The sequence below is a fragment of the Heterodontus francisci genome, chromosome 4 (genome assembly GCF_036365525.1).
Source record: "Heterodontus francisci isolate sHetFra1 chromosome 4, sHetFra1.hap1, whole genome shotgun sequence".
In the NCBI taxonomy this organism is placed as follows: domain Eukaryota; kingdom Metazoa; phylum Chordata; class Chondrichthyes; order Heterodontiformes; family Heterodontidae; genus Heterodontus; species Heterodontus francisci.
The window spans coordinates 204,705,300-204,722,739 of NC_090374.1; the positions used below are offsets into that span (position 1 = coordinate 204,705,300).

General features: G+C 42.9%; 1 protein-coding gene across 2 annotated transcripts in view; it reads left to right on the plus strand.

The window, feature by feature from the left end:
• The window catches only part of LOC137369475 (SH2 domain-containing adapter protein B-like), a 1,226,906-nt gene extending 1,209,903 nt beyond the window's left edge, over positions 1-17,003 (plus strand). Inside the window, exons 6-8 of one of the 2 annotated variants that reach the window (XM_068030758.1) lie at positions 13,121-13,948; positions 15,082-15,376; positions 16,209-17,003. In XM_068030758.1, coding sequence (XP_067886859.1) covers positions 13,121-13,304 — 184 coding nt within the window. In that variant the 3' untranslated portion in view covers positions 13,305-13,948; positions 15,082-15,376; positions 16,209-17,003. Of the gene's footprint in view, positions 1-13,120; positions 15,377-16,208 lie in introns of both variants that reach the window. The other variant, XM_068030757.1, reaches the window with a different exon arrangement.
• The last annotated feature ends 437 nt before the right edge of the window (positions 17,004-17,440 follow it).

A 17,440-nucleotide genomic window follows, 5' to 3' on the forward strand; every position in this document is an offset into this window, starting at 1 on the left:
CCATTTTTAAAAACTCGCGCCGAAGTTTTCGGAAGATTGACGCACATGCGCACACGGTCTCAGGCCCTCTGCGCATGCGCTGCTTTCCGGATTACCAGGACCAGTTTGTGCATGCGCAGAGGCCAACCTGGCCTGTTCCCCGAGGAAGATGACGTTCGCGATGACGTCATCTGCGCATGCGCAAACTGGTCCTGGCAATCCGGACCGCAGCGCATGCGCAGAGGGCCTGAGACCATGTGCGCACCGCGGTGCATCCTGATGACGTAGCGTTGTCATCAATCACTTTGATAAAACATACAGTACCATGAGCTTTATTAATAGGGATATAGAGTACAAGAGCACGGAGGTTATGTTGACCTTGTATAAGACACTAGTTCAGCCTCAGCTGGAGTATTGCGTCCAGCTCTATTAGTTGGGACTTCCTACCTCAAGCGGATGGAAATCCCGCTTCAGACTAATTAAATCCCGGGGAACCGTAAAATCAGGTCGGATCCCCAGGCTAGGTAGAAGCGGGTTCGCCACCAACTTTTCAGTTGGTGGACGGCTCTCGTCTGCCTAGGGTAAAATCCCAGCCAGAGAGCTTGTTCCCATTCTTGAAAGGATCAAGAACGAGAGGGCACAGATTTAAGGTAATTGACAAAAGAAACAATGATGACATGAGGAAAAACTTTTTCACACAGCGAGTAGTTTAGGATCTGGAATGCACTGCCAGAGAGTGCGGCGGAGGCAAGTTCAATCCAGGCACTCAAAAGGAAATTAGACTGTTATCTGAAAAGGAAGAATGTGAAGGGTTATGGGGGGAAGGCAGGGGAATGGAACTAAGTGAATTGCTCACTCGGAGAGCCAGTGCAGACACGATGGGCCAAATGGCGGCCCTCCTGTGCTGTAACAATTCTGTGATGCTGTGAAATCCAGGCTCCCTAATTACTCTCTACCATGTATCCATCAATTCCACCAACCTGTCTACGTCCTTTTGAAGTCAATCACAGTTCACATTACTTCTAAATTTTGTGTCATCTGCAGATTTTGAAATCATGCTCTGCACACCCCTGTCTAGGTTATTAATACAGATCAAGAAAAGTAGTGGTCCTGGTACCAACCCGTAGGGAACCGCACTCTCTGCCTTCGTCCAGTCCAAAACAACTGTTCCCTACTCTCTGTTTTCTGTCACTCAGCCAATTTCCTATCCATGCTGCCACTGTCCCTTTTATTCCATATATTTTAACTTTGCTGTTATGTGGCACTTTATCAAATGCCTTTTGGAAGTCCATGTACAGCACATCAACTTCATTACCCTCATCAACCCTCTATTAATAATTAGCTTAGATTAGAGATACAGCACTGAAACAGGCCCTTCGGCCCACCGAGTCTGTGCCGAACATCAACCACCCATTTATACTAATACTACACTAATCCCATATTCCTACCAAACATCCCCACCTGTCCCTATATTTTCCTACCACCTACCTATACTAGTGACAATTTATAATGGCCAATTTACCTATCAACCTGCAAGTCTTTTGGCTTGTGGGAGGAAACCGGAGCACCCAGAGAAAACCCACGCAGACACAGGGAGAACTTGCAAACTCCACACAGGCAGTACCCGGAATTGAACCCGGGTCCCTGGAGCTGTGAGGCTGCGGTGCTAACCACTGCGCCACTGTGCCGCCCACCCCCCCCCCCCCCCCCATTACTTCTTCAAAAATCTCAGTTAGTTAAATACAATTTGCCTTTTACAAACTGGTGCTGACTTCACCTCATTTATTCCACATTTGTCCAAGTGATGTAATTTTGGCCCAGATTATCATGTCTAAAAGCTTTCCCACCACCTAGGTTAAACTGATTGTCCTGTAGTTGCTGGGCTTATTCTTACAGACTTGTTTAGAAACAGGGTTAACATTCACTGATGTCCTTTGAGGAAGAAAATCTGCTGTCCTTACCTGCTGTGGCCTACAATGACTCCAGACCCACAGCAATGTGGTTGACTCTTAACTGCCCTCTGAAATGGCCTAGTAAGCTACTCAGTTCAAGGTCAATTAGGGATGGGCAATAAATACTAGCCTCGCCAGCGACACCCACATCCCATGAACGCGTAAAAATAAATTACTATTCTCCAGTCTTATGGCACCACCCCTGTATGTAAGGAGGATTGGAAGATTATGGAACTGCATCTGCAATTTTCACCCTTAATTACCTTAATATCCTCAGATGCATCTGATCCAGTCCTGGTGACTTATCAACTTTAAGTACAACCAGCCTTTATAATAGCTCCTCTATTAATTTCTAGCCCATCCTGTGTGTCAACCCTCGTCTTTCACTGGAATTTTGAACAGCATCATCTTCTTTGATAAAGACAGATGCAAAGTATTCATTTAGTACCTCAGTCATTCCCTCTGCCTCTATGCATAAATCCACTTTTTGGTCCCAAATTTGGCGCCAGCTTCTTTTTTCTACCATATTACTATTTATATGCCTGTAGAAGACTTTTGGATTCCCTTTTATGTTAATTACCAGTTGCATATACTGTCTCTTTGCTTCCCATTAATTTTTCACTTCCCCTCTGAACTTTCTATATTCAACCTATATTCACTTGTATTATCCATCTGACATATATAATTTGTCATATATATTAATGACTTGGATGTGAATGTAAAGGGCATGATTAGTAAGTTTGCAGATTACACCAAAATTGGTGGTATAGTTTAGTTTAGAGTTTAGTTTAGAGATACAGCACTGAAACAGGCTCTTCGGCCCACCGAGTCTGTGCCGACCATCAACCACCCATTTATACTAATCCTACACTAATCCCATATTCCTACCACATCCCCACCTATCCCTATATTTCCCTACCACCTACCTATACTAGGGACAATTTATAATGGCCAATTTACCTACCAACCTGCAAGTATAGTGGACAGTGAAGAAGGTTGTCTAAGGTTACAACAGGATATAGATCAACTGGGAAAGTGGGCAAGGGATTAGCAAATGGAATTTAACACAGACAAGTGCGAAGTGATGCATTGTGAGAAGTTAAACCAGGGCAGGACATATACAGTGAATGGCAGGGCCCTGGGGAGTGTTGTTGAGCAGAGAGACCTTGGGGTGCAAGTACATAGTTCCCTGAAAGTGGCAACACAGGTAGTCAGGGTGGTGAAGAAGGCATATGGCATGCTTGCCTTCATCGGCCGAGGCACTGAATACAAGAGTTGGGACTTCATGTTACAGTTGTACATAACGTTGGTTAGGCCGCATTTGGAGTAATGTGTGCAGTTCTGGTCGCCGCACTACAGGAAAGATGTGATTAAGCTAGAGAATGTGCAGAAAAGATTCACCAGGATGTTGTCTGGTTTGGAGGGCTTGAGTTATAAAGAGAGATTGGATAGGCTGGGTCTGTTTTCCCTGGAGCGAAGAAGGCTGAGAGGGGACATGATAGAGGTATATAAAATTATGGGAGGCATAGATAGGGTAGATGGCCAGAGTCTGTTTCCCATGGTAGGGGTGACTAAAACTAGAGGGCATAGATTTAAGGGGATCAAAGGGGTAAATTTTTCACACAAAGAATAGTGGGTATCTGGAATGAGCTGCCAGAGGAGGTGGTGGAGGCAGGAACCGTAGCAACATTTAAGAGGCATCTGGACAGGTACTTGAATGAGAGAGGCATAGAGGGATATGGAATTAATGCAGGCAGGTGGGATTAGTATAGATAGGCATTATGGTCGGCATGGACGCGGTGGGCCAAAGGGCCTGTTTCTATGCTGTACGACTCTATGACATCTGTCAAATGCACCCTTTTACTGCTTCATCTTACTTTCTATTTCTTTCCTCACCAAGGGGGCTCTGGCTTTGATTGTCCTTCCTTTCCCCTGATGGGAATGTTAGCTTGACTATTCCAGAGCCATCTCCTCTTTAAAGACAGCCCATTATTTTCTTACAATCTAGCCTGCCGATCTTTGATTTGGTTTCTTTACTTGTCTCTTTGGCCCTGCACCACCAACCACTTGTGTCATTTAATCTCCCTTGCCTTTCACCCAATCACAGACCTTCCTTTTTGTTCATTTTCCCACCCTGCCCCCTTTCACTTGCTGATGAAAGGTCATAAACCTGAAATGTTAATTGTTTCTCTCTCACTGATGCTGCCTGGCCTGCTGAGTCTTTCTAGTATTTTCTGTTTATATTTCAGATTTTTAGCACCCGCAGTAATTTGCTTTTGTGTTATATTGATGGCCCCTAGTTCTCACCTCATTCACAAATGGAAACATCTTCTCTATGTCTACCCTATCAAACTCTTCCATATTCCTGATGATTATTAGGTCATCATTAAATCTTTCCTGATAGGTATAACCTCTTAGTTCTAATAAAAGTACTTTGCACCTTCTCCGGAGCCTGTATCTCCTTTTTATAATATGGAGAACAGAACTGTATTGAGTACTCCTAGTGTGTTCTAGCCAAGCTTCTATGTAAGTTTAACATAACTTCTCTGCTTTTCAATTCTGTCCCATTAGAAATGAACCCTAGTTGCTTTGTTTGCTTTTCTCTGGCCTTATTAACCTGCATAGATTTTATTTTGCAATTTGTGTATCTCTACCTCCAGATCCCTCCGTACCCCATTTGACACTTATTTTCCCATGAGCATGTGGCCTTCTTATTTTTCCTACTGAAATGTACGATATCACAATTATCTATATTAAAGTTAACTTGCCAATTAAATGCCCATTGTGCCAGTGCATTAATGTCTTCCTGTACTTTGTCGCAGCCCTCCTCTGTATTAATTGCACTTCCCTGTTTTTTGTCAGCAAATTTTGAAATTGTACTTCTGCTTCCCAAGTATTTATGTAAATGATGAACAACAGTGGTCCCAGCACAGATCCTTGTGGAACACCACTTCCCACCATTTGCCAATTTGAGCAGCAAGAATGAATGACATGAAGCAAAACAAAAGAATAGAAAATGGTTAAGCTGTAGGGCATTTGCTTTTATTTTATTTTACTTTTGTCACTCCTATTATATTGTTAAATACCATATAGCTTGTTAATTAGATCTGCCTTAGTGAAAATCCAATCCATCTTTCAAACTTTTGTTATGAATACTGGACTTTATATCATGGTTATGTTTTAAAAATTGATTTTTTTTAATGTAGTTTAAGATGGAGTCAGAGAAGTTAGGTGACCTCACATCAATTCTGTTTAAAGAGAAAACCGGATCTTGGTTACCAGGGCAACAAAGAATCCCAATCAAAGACCTTTTTTGGAAAACCGAGACTGAAGAACAATGGGTTCCACCCTCCCAGAATTTCAGATCGTAAACAAGGAGACGTAGAATCATAGAAAGTTTATGGGACAGAAACAAGCCACTTGGCCCATCATGACTGCGCGGCCAGAAAAAAAAAGCCATCAGCCTAAACTCACTTTCCAGCATTTTGTCCGTAGCCCTGCAGATTACAGCACTTCAAATGCTCATCCAGGCACCTTTTGATGTTTTCTGCCTCTTGCCACCCTTCCAGGTAGTGAGTTCCAGACCGCCGCTGCCCTTGGGCTGAGAAACATTTTCTTTATCTCTCCTCTAATCATTCTACCAATCACTTTAAATCTATGCCCCCTAGTCACTGACCTCTCTGCTAAGGTAAATAGGCCCTCCCCATTCACTCTATACAGGCCCCTCACACTTTTGTACTTCTCAATCAAATCTCCCCTCAGCCTTCTCTGTTCCAAGGCCAACAACCCCAGCCTATCCAATCTTTCCTCATAGCTGTAATTTTCCAGTCCCAGCAACATCTTCGTAAATCTCCTTTTTGTAATGAGGTGACCAGAACTGCAAGTTGTGGCCTAACTCATGATTTATACAGTTCCAGCATTACCTCCCTGCTCCTATATTCTATACCTCCTCTGAATGACATCTCCTGCACGACTTCCTATGACTGACAAAGTCACACTTCCTGGCTGCAGCAGCAATATCCTTGTGAGCTGTGGCTTGATACCCATTTCTGACCTTGGCCCCTTGACATATAAGGTAATATTTTGAATTGGGTCATCCGATTGGGTTTCAGTGCCTTATCAATCCCACCCTGGCTATGCAAGACCACCTGCTTGTGATCATATGCTGCTCTTAGCAGGGAGAGTTCTTAGGTGCATGCTACCCATGGATGTGATATCTGCATCTTGGTAAGGCAAGAAGGAAACCATTCAAACATATTTCAAAAGGCCATTCTCCCTGAGTGTTGTTGTAGACAAGCTCTTTAATGTCCAACAGTCCAGGCTATCACATCAGTGCCCTGTCCTGATTCGTCTGTCTGTCTGTGTGTATATATATGTGGGCTTCCTAGTTCACTTGCATTGTCCTTTATTTTTAAAAAGTCCAATATGAACCCCAGTGATGATGTCTTCAGTCAGAATTCTTGTCCCTTCCTCCCAATATCCTTCGCCTCCACGTTTTCACCCAGTGGGCTCCAAACGCTGATCCATACCACAATTGGTCGCATTTTACTTATGAACAAAAATACAGGAGATATTAACAAATGCCTCACAGCATAACAAAAATACGAGAGATATCCCAAATGCCTTTCATGGGTGACCACCAGAAAGTCTAGGAGGACCAGGCAGGTAGTGCAGGAGTCCTCTGAGTCTATCTCGCTCACAAACCGGTTTTCCATTTTGGACACTGTTGAGGGTGATGGTTCCTCAGGAGTGCGTAGCAAGAGCCAAGTCCACAGGTGGCTCAGCTGAACGGGCGGGAATGAAGAAGAATGGGAGAGAAATAGTGATAGGGGCTTCGATAGGTCAGGGAACAGACAGGCATTTCTGTGGCCGGAGACATGACTCCATGTATGTTACCTCCCTGGTGCCAGGGTCAAGGATGTCACAGAGCGGCTGCAAGACATTTTTAAGGGGGAGGGTGAACTAAAGCCTGGCTCGGGTATAAAATTAAAACCCGACCCAGGCCTGACCCTACCACAGCCAACCCAAACCCGACTCCCTTAATTATTTTTCGCACCTGACCCGACACGAACATCCTTCATTGGTTCCGGCAGCAGGCTATTCCTGAAGATGAAATTGTGGGAATCATAGGTAAGCCTGATTCCCATGACTTTCCGGAAGCAGCAGTGTCCAGCCTGACCTGACCCGAGCCCAACTGCTGGACTCAGAATATAAATCTGACCCAACCCCAACCTGACACATGTTGTCGGGTCTAGTCGGGTTCGGGTCGGGTAGCCAGGTCTTAGGATAAACAGACAGAGGTCGTGGTTCACATTGGTATGAATGACAGAGGTAAAATGGGGGATGAGGTCCTGAAGGCATTTTTTGGGAGCTAGGTAAGAAATTAAAAAGCAGGACCTCAGAGGTTGTAATCTCTGGATTATTGACAGTGCCACGCGCTAGTGAGCATTGAAATAGGAGGTTGGAACTGATGAATGTACGGCTGAAGAGATGGTACAAGAGATGGGCTTTAGATTTTTGAGGCATTGGAACTGGTTCTGGGGGAGGTGGGACCTGTACAAGCAGGACGGTTTGCACCTCAGTAGAGCTGGGACCAATATCCTTGCCAGAAGGTTTGCTAGTGCTGTTGAGCAGGGTTTAACCTAGTTTGGCAGGGAGATGGGAACCTGAGGGTAAACTCAGACGGGGCAAAATCAGAAATGGAAATGGAAGGCAGAAAATTAGCGAATGAGGCTGAAAGGCAGAGGAAACATAGAATAAAAAAAGATGTAAAGTTTGTCAGTGATCTCGGGTATATACTTCAATGTAAGGAGTATAGCAAATAAAGCAGACAAGCTGAAGGCACAGATAGATATGTCGCAGTATGATATCCTAGCTATTACAGAAACATGGCTGAAAGAGGGACAGGAATGGCAGCTCAACCTTCCTAGTTACAGGGTTTTCAGACGAGATGGAGAGGCGGATAAGAAAGGGAGCAGAGGGGCATGACAGTTTTGGTTTAAGAAACAATTACAGCTGTGGGAAGGGATGGTATGTTAGAAGGATCTTCAATTGATCCCATATGGCTCGAGCTTAGGAACAAAAGAGGGACAGTCGCAATGCTGGGAGTGTTACTATAGACCCCTGAACAGTCAGAGAGAGATAGAGGGGCGAATATGTAGGCAAATCTCTGAAAAGTGCAAAATCAATAGGGCAGTAATAGGATGGGATTTTAACTACTCCAATATTAACTGGGAAGGTTTTAGTGTGAAAGCAATGGAGGAAACAGAATTCTTACGATGCATTCAGGAGAGCTGTTTTGGCCACTATTGGACAAGTCCACCAAGAGAGGGTCTGGTTCTGGACTTGGTTTTAGGTAATGAAGCTGGGCAACTGGAAGGAGTGGCAGTGGAGAGCATTCTGGTGGCAGTGATCATAATTCAGTCAGTTTTAACTTAATTATGGAAAAGGACAGAGATAGAACAGGAGTTAAAGATCTAAATTGGGGTAAGACCAATTTTACTAAGCTGAGGAATGACTGAGTGAAAGGTGGACTGGAAACAGCTACTTGAAAGCAAATCAGTGTCAGAGCAGTGGGAGGCATTCAAAGGGGAGGTTCAGAGTAAACATGTTTGCACAAAAACGGGTGGGCAGCCAACTCTAGAGCCCCCTAGATGTCAAGGAGCTTACGGGGTATGAAAGACAGAAAACCAAAGACACCGAGAACTCAATACTGAAGAAAGCCAAGAGGAGTATAGAAAGTGCAGGGGTGAAATCAGAAAGGAAATTAGGAAAACAAAAAGAGGGCATGAAAGAATTTTGGCAAGCAAAACCAAGGAGAACCCAAAGATGTTTTATCAATACATTAGAGTAAGAGGATAGCTAAGGAAAGAGTAGGGCCCATAAAAGACCAAAATGGTAACCTATGTGTAGAGGCAGAAGATGTGGGTTGGTTCTTAATGAATACTTTCTTCTTGTCTTCAAAAGGAAGGGGACGGTGCAGACATTGTAGTTATGGAGGAGGATTTTGAAGTACTGATGTGATAAACATAGGGAGAGGGAAAACGTTAACGGGATTAGCATCCTTGAAAGTGGATAAATCATCAGAGCAGGATGAAATGTACCCCAGGCTGTTAAAAGAAGCCAGGGAGGAAATAGCTGAAGGTCTGACCATCATTTTCTAATCTCTAGTATAAGGCTCTGAAAGGGTTAATGTTTGGGACAATGAGAGTAACACCTCCTACTGTGATAATGATGTAAGAGATCACATGAGTAATAGGCTTGGGAGAAGTATCATGAGTAGCAGAAAATAAACAGGCTTGTGGAAAGTGTATATAGTCCATGTAAATATAATAAAATGAGTTCCTGTTCAGATTTACAATGACTAAGCAAAGCTTAACCTAGCATCTGAAATGATAGTAACAATATACAACACAGTCCTCACAGGATCCAGGTGTGGTGCTGGAGGATTGGAGGTCTGCTAACTCTGTACCTTTGTTTAAAAAGGGAGCGAGGGATAGACCGAATAATTGCAGGGAGTCAGTCTAACCTCAGTAGTGGGCAAATTATTGGAATCAATTCTGAGAGACAGGATAAACTGTCACTTAGAAGGGCACAGATTAATCAAGGATAGTCAGCATGGATTTATTCAGGGAAGATCTTGTCTGACCAAATTGATCAAATTTTTTGAAGAACTAACAAGGAAGATTGGTGAGGGTAGTGCAGTTGATGTGATCACAAAAGCAAGGCTTTTGACAAGGTACCACATGGCAGATTTGTTTTAAAAAAAAAGTACAAGGGCGGCATAGTGGCGCAGTGGTTAGCACCGCAGCCTCACAGCTCCAGCGACCCGGGTTCATTTCTGGGTACTGCCTGTGTGGAGTTTGCAAGTTCTCCCTGTGTCTGCGTGGGTTTTCGCTGGGTACTCCGGTTTCCTTCCACCACCAAAAGACTTGCAGGTTGATAGGTAAATTGGCCATTATAAATTGCCCCTAGTATAGGTAGGTGGTAGGGAAATATAGGGACAGGTGGGGATGTGGTAGGAATATGGAATTAGTGTAGGATTAGTATAAATGGGAGGTTGATGGTCGGCACAGACTCAGTGGGCCGAAGGGCCTGTTTCAGTGCTGTATCTCTCAACATAAACAAAATAAACACTACAGGAAGATATCAATGGATTAGTCAGATGGGAAGAAAAGTGGCAAATGGAATTTAACCCTGAGAAGTGTGGGGAGGTCAAACAAGGCAAAGGAATACACAATAGATGGGAGGATACTGAGAGATATAGAGGAAGTGAGGGATCTTGGAGTGTATGTCCACAGATCCCTGAAGGTCGCAAGACAGGTCAATAAGGTGGTTAAGAAGGCATATGGAATCCTTTCCTTTATTAGCCGAGGTATGGAATTTAAGGGTAGGGAAATTATGCTGGAATTATATAAAACATTAGTTAGGCCCCAACTTGAGTACTGTGTGCATTTCTGGTCACCTCATTATAGAAAGGATGTTGCAGGACTGGAAAATTGCAGCTATGAGGGAAGATTGGATAGGCTGGGGTTGTTCTCCTTGGAATAGAGGAGGCTGAAGGGAGATTTGATTGAGAGGTACAAAATTGTGAAGGGCCTAGATAGAGTGGATGGAAAGGGCATATATACCTCAGCAGAGGAGTCAGTGACTAGGCGGCATAGATTTACAGTAATTAGTAGAAGGATTAGAGGGGAGATGAGGAAAGATGTTTTCACTCAGAGGGTGGTGGGGTTCTGGAACTCGCTGTCTGAAAGGGTGGTAGAGGCAGAAAACCTCATCTCATATAAAAGGGACCTGGATATTCACCTGAAGTGCCGTAAGCTGCAGGGCTACGGACCAAGTGCTGGAAAGTGGGATTAGGCTGGGTGGCTTTTTATTGGCTGGCACAGACACGATGGGCCAAGTGGCGTCTTTCTGTGCCATAAACTTTCTATGATTCCAGCTTGAAGAAGTAGTGTTTCTACAGATTACTTAACTCGGGGTTTGTGGTGAATCACTGCCTGCCTGTTCTGTTACTCTGATTATACTATTATCGTCTTACTCTTTATTTGTAAATTATTTTTGCTCATGGATTATTTTTGCTTCAGTGCTAAATTATTACTTTTATTTTCCTTGCAGCCTTGGCTGAGTGGGATACCTACATCCCATGAAGTCGTACTCCATCTGCCAGTTGTCCTTTACTCTGCATCCCAGCACTAGCTCCACTCCTCAGTTAGCAGAATACTAAGTCCTGCCATTTCAAGCATAACATTTTTCAGTAAGGTTTACATTGGGAGATTTTTTTTTTTGAGTGTGTTGAAGCAGTGACAGGCAGGTGAATGCTAGAGGGAACAGGGTGGTGTCAGCATTTGCAGCAATTTTCACACATTTTTGTATTGGCTGCAAGCTGCAAATTTCTGGAAACCAGCTGGACAAATGTTTGGGCCATATACAGTAGATTTGTCCTGGACAGGGAGGTGGGATTGGTTTGGGGCATAACTGGAGAGGTTTTTGCATTTTTGGTTTCTTATATGCTAAGTTTTGAGTCCAGAGGTATATCTGGGGAGGTGTAGGAGAGCAGACAGTCTTCCTGAGCTATTGGACTGCGAAGGATACTTGGTTTAGCCAGCTGCTCAACAGCATAACTACAAAAGCATTTAGACCACAGCTGTGAGCAGCATATAAAACTGGTTATGTTTTGATCTACTTTCCTTTGAAAAGGAAAATCAAGTCTATTCCAGATAGCAAATGTTTGGGATCAGTCCCATACTGCAGCAAAATTCCTCTTGAACTCTTGTTGAAGACAATAAGCATTATTATTGTGTACATAATGAACATCAAAAAAGGCCCTATTCAAAAATTATGGTTATACCCCATCCTGTGCTTTTAGTTTGCTCACGGTTTTTGGACAATAAATTACTTCATGTGCATTTCACAGTGACTTGTAATCCGTAAGTTAAGAGTGTCTTAGACAGACCAGACACAACTTGTTCGTACCAAGGTTATTAACAATGTAATCTACTTCACCTGTATATTTTCTTTACTGCTTTATAATGGATTTTATGTAGATCAATGCAAATGCAAAACTCAAAATTCAGTGCTGGTGCTGTTTGCTATTTTAATTAATAATCTTTAGAGTAACTTTTCTTACCTGGGAAGGTAATCAACAGAATGCAAGCAGTGTGATATTTTTATGTTACTTATATGGCACAATAAGATGTTGACAATTTATTTAACAGAAAATGCATACAAAGCAATTATCCTAAGAAATTCATCCATGCTATGGAATTGAAATGTAAATTGAGTCATTGAGGCCATTCCAACAACTTTGCTTGTTGTGATCTTGCTATGACGGAATGGAGCCAATTCACTGGAGAGAAACCTCAATAAGGCTATTGTCATGCAGACCCCTACCTGCCAAGAATGAGGGACGTTGGGCTGAATTTTACGCTGCACCAGCGGGTCGGATGGTGGTGTGGGGGCGGCGTAAAATTGAGCGGGAGGCTCCGGGAGGCCTACCTGCCCCACTCCCGCCTCCAATCAACTTTACGGCAGTCGGACATGGGGAATATGGCCCGCCCGCCCGTGGCCAATCAAGGCCCTTAAGTGGCCACTTAACGTGGCAAGTGGGCGTGCTGGGGACGTGAAAGGCCGTCCAGCAATAGCTGCCGGCCTTTGCGCGCACTGGGGTGGGGGGGCATGGCAGTCTGGTACAGGGTGCCCAATTGAGGGCCGCCATGCCTCCCAACCCATCCCCGGGACCCAAGATACCCCCTCCCCGCAAACGACCACTCCAGCCTCACCAGGGAAGGACTGATCTCCCTGGTGCGGCATGCCCAACTTACCTTCCCTCCTGGCCCCATGACGTCAGCTGGGCTTCCGTCCCAGCAGCAACCACCATAGGCGTTAAGTGAATTAGAGTTTAAGTTTTAATAAATTTCAGTTTTTTTCTTTAAACTTAAGAAGGCCTGTTTGTGCTCATTTCTTTGCCTTATAATTGGAAAGCGGTGAACAAGGATTCACCAAGGGGGAGCTCAAAATACAGTGTGTTGAAAATTAAACCCTGTTGCAATAAGAACAGGTGTCAGCTGAGAAAGACCCCTAGACACCTTTCATACCTGGTCGTAACACTATGTATTCATTTACATCTAATTATACATTTCAGTGAATTGTAGTTGATCTTTCTTTGTAATTCTGCTTATTTACAGGAGCAGCCAAGGTTTCATGCACATGAAACTGACCAGAACCAAAGATAAATACATCTTGGGACAGAACAGCCTTCCATTTGACAGTGTTCCTGAGGTCATACATTACTATACAACCAGAAGGCTACCCATTAAAGGAGCAGAACATTTGTCACTGCTCTACCCTGTAACAGTGCGAACACTATAAAATATTTCCCTAGTTTAGTTTCCTTCCTGTGGATGGGAGATTGACTTTAATCTGCATGGATTGGGCTGATCATCACCAAGTGGCCCGATTGTGTATTTCAAATATATTTGTAGACAAATTACTGCAGACTAATATTGTGTGTTTCCTGTGTGAACGCTGTAACATTTATCTTGTGGTACTGTTGCATGAATATTATGTTGTTCAAAAAACATCTAATGCAATTCAAAATTTTTATCAATACTTCATGAATCTACGAAAAATTTTACATTCTTCCCTGTAAGTGTCTGAAGTGAGTAAAATTTGATATATGATGCAGATAGTTCTATACAGAAAGATCTCTGATCTTGGTGGTTATTTATGAGTATCTGTAAATACTGTGGCTTAATATATATAAATATATTTTTATCTTTTTTGGTACAATTTAATACTTTTGGGGTATTTCACCATGCTTTTTAGTTTTAGACAAAAAAATATATTTAACTTCATGTTATGTCGTGGTAATTTCATTAATATTGATTATTGATTAAAAAAGAAAACAAAATGTACACTGCAATGAATTCCTTTCAGAATGCAGTCACCCTTATATTGTAGGCAAACATAGCAGCCAATTTGTGCACAGCAGGATCGAACAAACAATAAATGAGGTAAATAACCAAGATAACCTCTTTTGGAATGTTGGCCAAGACAACTTTGAATAATGCCATGTGATCTTTTATGCTCACCTTAGATGATAGGGTGTCGATTTAACATTTCATCCCAAAGACAGCACCTCCACCAATGCAACACCTTTTCAGTACTGCACTGGATTGTCAGCCTGGATTATGTGTTCAAGTTGCTGGAGTAGGTTTTGAATTCATTATCTTCTGACTCAGAGGCAAGAGTGATACCAATGAACATTTGCTGGATGATGTCTACTATTTGCGAGATTAAGTAATAGCTTTTGTACACTTAAGTAAAACTACGAGATTGTCCAAATTGTGGCAAGTAGTTTGGGGAAAGCCTCTGATTTTGAAGTCACTAATTTGAAATCTTAGAAGTTTTTGAAGCGACAAATTCAGGCTAATAAATCAAGTTTCAGATCTTCCAGCTCACACAAAAGGAGTAAGTAATAATTACCCACTGTTTTTTTTCAGGTTGTTTTTCTTCAGGTTTGCACTTGCTGCTGTTCAATATTCAGTGTATGCACACCTAATCTGTACTAATGCTTTGTCTTTCAACATACCATTAACATATTGTTTGCCTTTTCTCCGTGACCTTTTGGTCAGCTATGTGGCCCGGTCCAATCTGCACCTTCTCCTTTGTTATCTCTTGCCCCACCCCCACCTCACTTGTTTATAATCTGTGACTTTTCTAATATTTGTCAGTTCCGAAGAAGGGTCACTGACCCGAAACATTAACTCTGCTTCTCTTTCCACAGATGCTGCCAGACCTGCTGAGTGATTCCAGCATTTCTTGTTTTTGTGTAAATAATAATTACATTGGATATACGGCACAAAAACAGGCTATTCGGTCCAACCAGTCCATGCCAGCATTTATGCTCCACTTGAACCTCCTCCCATCTTGCCTCATCTAAATCCATCATCATAAACCCTCTATTCCCTTCTCCCTCATACGCTTGTCCAGCTTCACCTTAAATGCATCTATACTATTTGTTTCACCACTCCCCATGGTAGCAAGTTCCACATTCTCACTTCTCTTTGGGAAAAGAGGTTTCTTATGATATTTTGGTGACGCTCTAATATTTATGGCTACTAATTATACTCTTCCCCACAAATAGAAACATTGGCTGGGATTTTATGCTGGCAACAGGGGGATTGACGTACGGAAAAAGCAACGGCAAGATCCCTGCATCTCTTCTCCAGAAGGCACGCCAAATCTAGTGCTAATCAGACACTTAAGTGGACAGCGATGGGCCTTCCACAGGATCAAGGACCCTGTCACCAGAGGTCCTGCCTTTGAAGAACTGCTAGCCAATCGGAGGCCGGCAGCTGCAGCACCATGGCAGCGGTGGTGGCTGCTGCCAGATGAGCACCTATCGGAGGCCCAGGAGCGGCACTGGATCCAGGCCATTGGTAGGTTAGGGTGGGAGGGGTCTCTTGGGGTAGGAGCTATGGAGGAAGATGTGTACGGAGGTCACTATCCAGGGTCGGGCAGTAGCTCTCAACGGGCCCCCCACCTTTCCCTTCCCGATTCCAGGTCCCTTGTTTGGGCACAAAGTGCTTTTTAATGAGGACACCCCCCCGCCCCTCCCCCCACTGAGCCAGGAAGCTGCCTGCACAGCTTTTCATACTGTGTTTCCCATGCGGTGACTGGGCTGCCTGCCGCATGGCTAATGGCAGTGGGATGAGGCCCTTAATTGGGGATTAATTGCCCAGTTAAGGGCCTCAATTGGCAGCGGGGCGGTAAGGCCATTCAAAGGTGGAGGCGGGAAGCCAAACCCAACACGGGGAAGAGCATAAAATCCCTCCCATTATCTCTGTATCCACTCGATCAGAACCTTTCATAATTTTAAAGACATTTATTGGGTCACCTTCAGGCGCCTTTTCTCAAGCATTTGGTCAGAGCCCCAAAGAATTATATATAAATGAGTCTGTTGTTGTATTAAAAGTAAATATTTATGCAAGGTTATATTCATTTTTACAGAATATAATTAAATATCGATTCCAACTGTAAGTAAAAGTTGAGTAAAGATGAAACTTTGAGTAAGACTCACTGTGCAAGTGTTCTACTTTGCTTTTGCCTGTTTTTTAAATAATTTGCTATGATTTTTACTGCACTAACTATAAAACTACATTATTTGAAATGCATGCATCCTTGTGGTTGTCCTGGTGCAGCAGGACCGTACATTTTAGCGAAAAAATACTTAACTTATCACTTCACCCATCTATTTTTACTTCATACCAGTATCACATTGGAGCGAGTGTGAAGCAATTTCACAGGTTTGGATGTCCTGAGCTTCTTTATCTAAAGTGAACATGTTGCAATGGAATTGAAGTAGTTTTGCAAGGAAGAAGAATGGCACTTGCTCGTTCTTGCACTCTCACATGTATTTGCTTTGATGGGAAAATTATTGTAGCTAATAATATGTTAGCAAGACAATAGCTCTTCTCAGCATATTTTAAATCTCATTTTGTAAGAATTAGAAATCTGATCAGTTTTCTATCAAAATTTGTAAATGTTAAAACATGTAGAATATATTAATCTTATGACTACGTGCACTTTTTGTCCGCTTTTTCCGTTTATGAACTCCTATCGCCACATTTACAATGGAAACTGCAAGTGTAAATTTGTTGCACTGTCGAGTGGAAGTGTTGCAGCATGGCCATTGGCGAAAAGATGTAATCATAGCATAAAAGGTTTACGTAAAAAGACTTGCATTTACATAATGCCTTTCACAAGCCCAGGATGTCACAGAGGGCTTACACCCAACAAAGTACATTTGAAGTGATATAACTGTTGTAATGTCAGAAGCATGGCAGCGAATCTGTGCCCTGCAAAGTCCTACATCGCCGTTGTAAAATATTTTTATTATTGGGTTAAAAAAAAATTGTCTGTTGTGTTCTACAAGTTGATTTCCTTCCACTTTGAAATTTCTGATTTTCAAGGAAATTCTCAATTTGTTAACAGTGACTCTTTTTTGCAAATTGTTCAGTTGGTTTCCCATCTAAGACCTGTAGTAACTGATGCCAAGTTGTCATAATAAAGGAAAAGATTTTAGTTTTCCTGATGAAATGTGTGGACAAATTATGCTGTGATGAAAAAAGCTGCCAATTATGGACATTGGGGGTACTTTCATAATGGGGGCTAATATAAATCACTGCCCACCAACCTTGGACCATATTACTGTTCAAGTTATCAAGGACTTTCATTAAATTAGTAGCACATGAGTTTTAACCCAGTGAGAAAAGCACTTCATGCAAGAAAATCAAAACTTCCCAAGAACAAAGAACAGTACAGCACAGGAACAGGCCATTCGGCCCGCCAAGCCTGCGCCGATCATGATGCCTGTCTAAACTAAAACCTTCTGCACTACTGGGGTCCTAGTTCCTCTATTCCCATCCTATTCATGTATTTGTCAAGATGCCTCTTAAACATCGCTATCGTACCTGCTTCTACCACCTGCCCCGGCAGCAAGT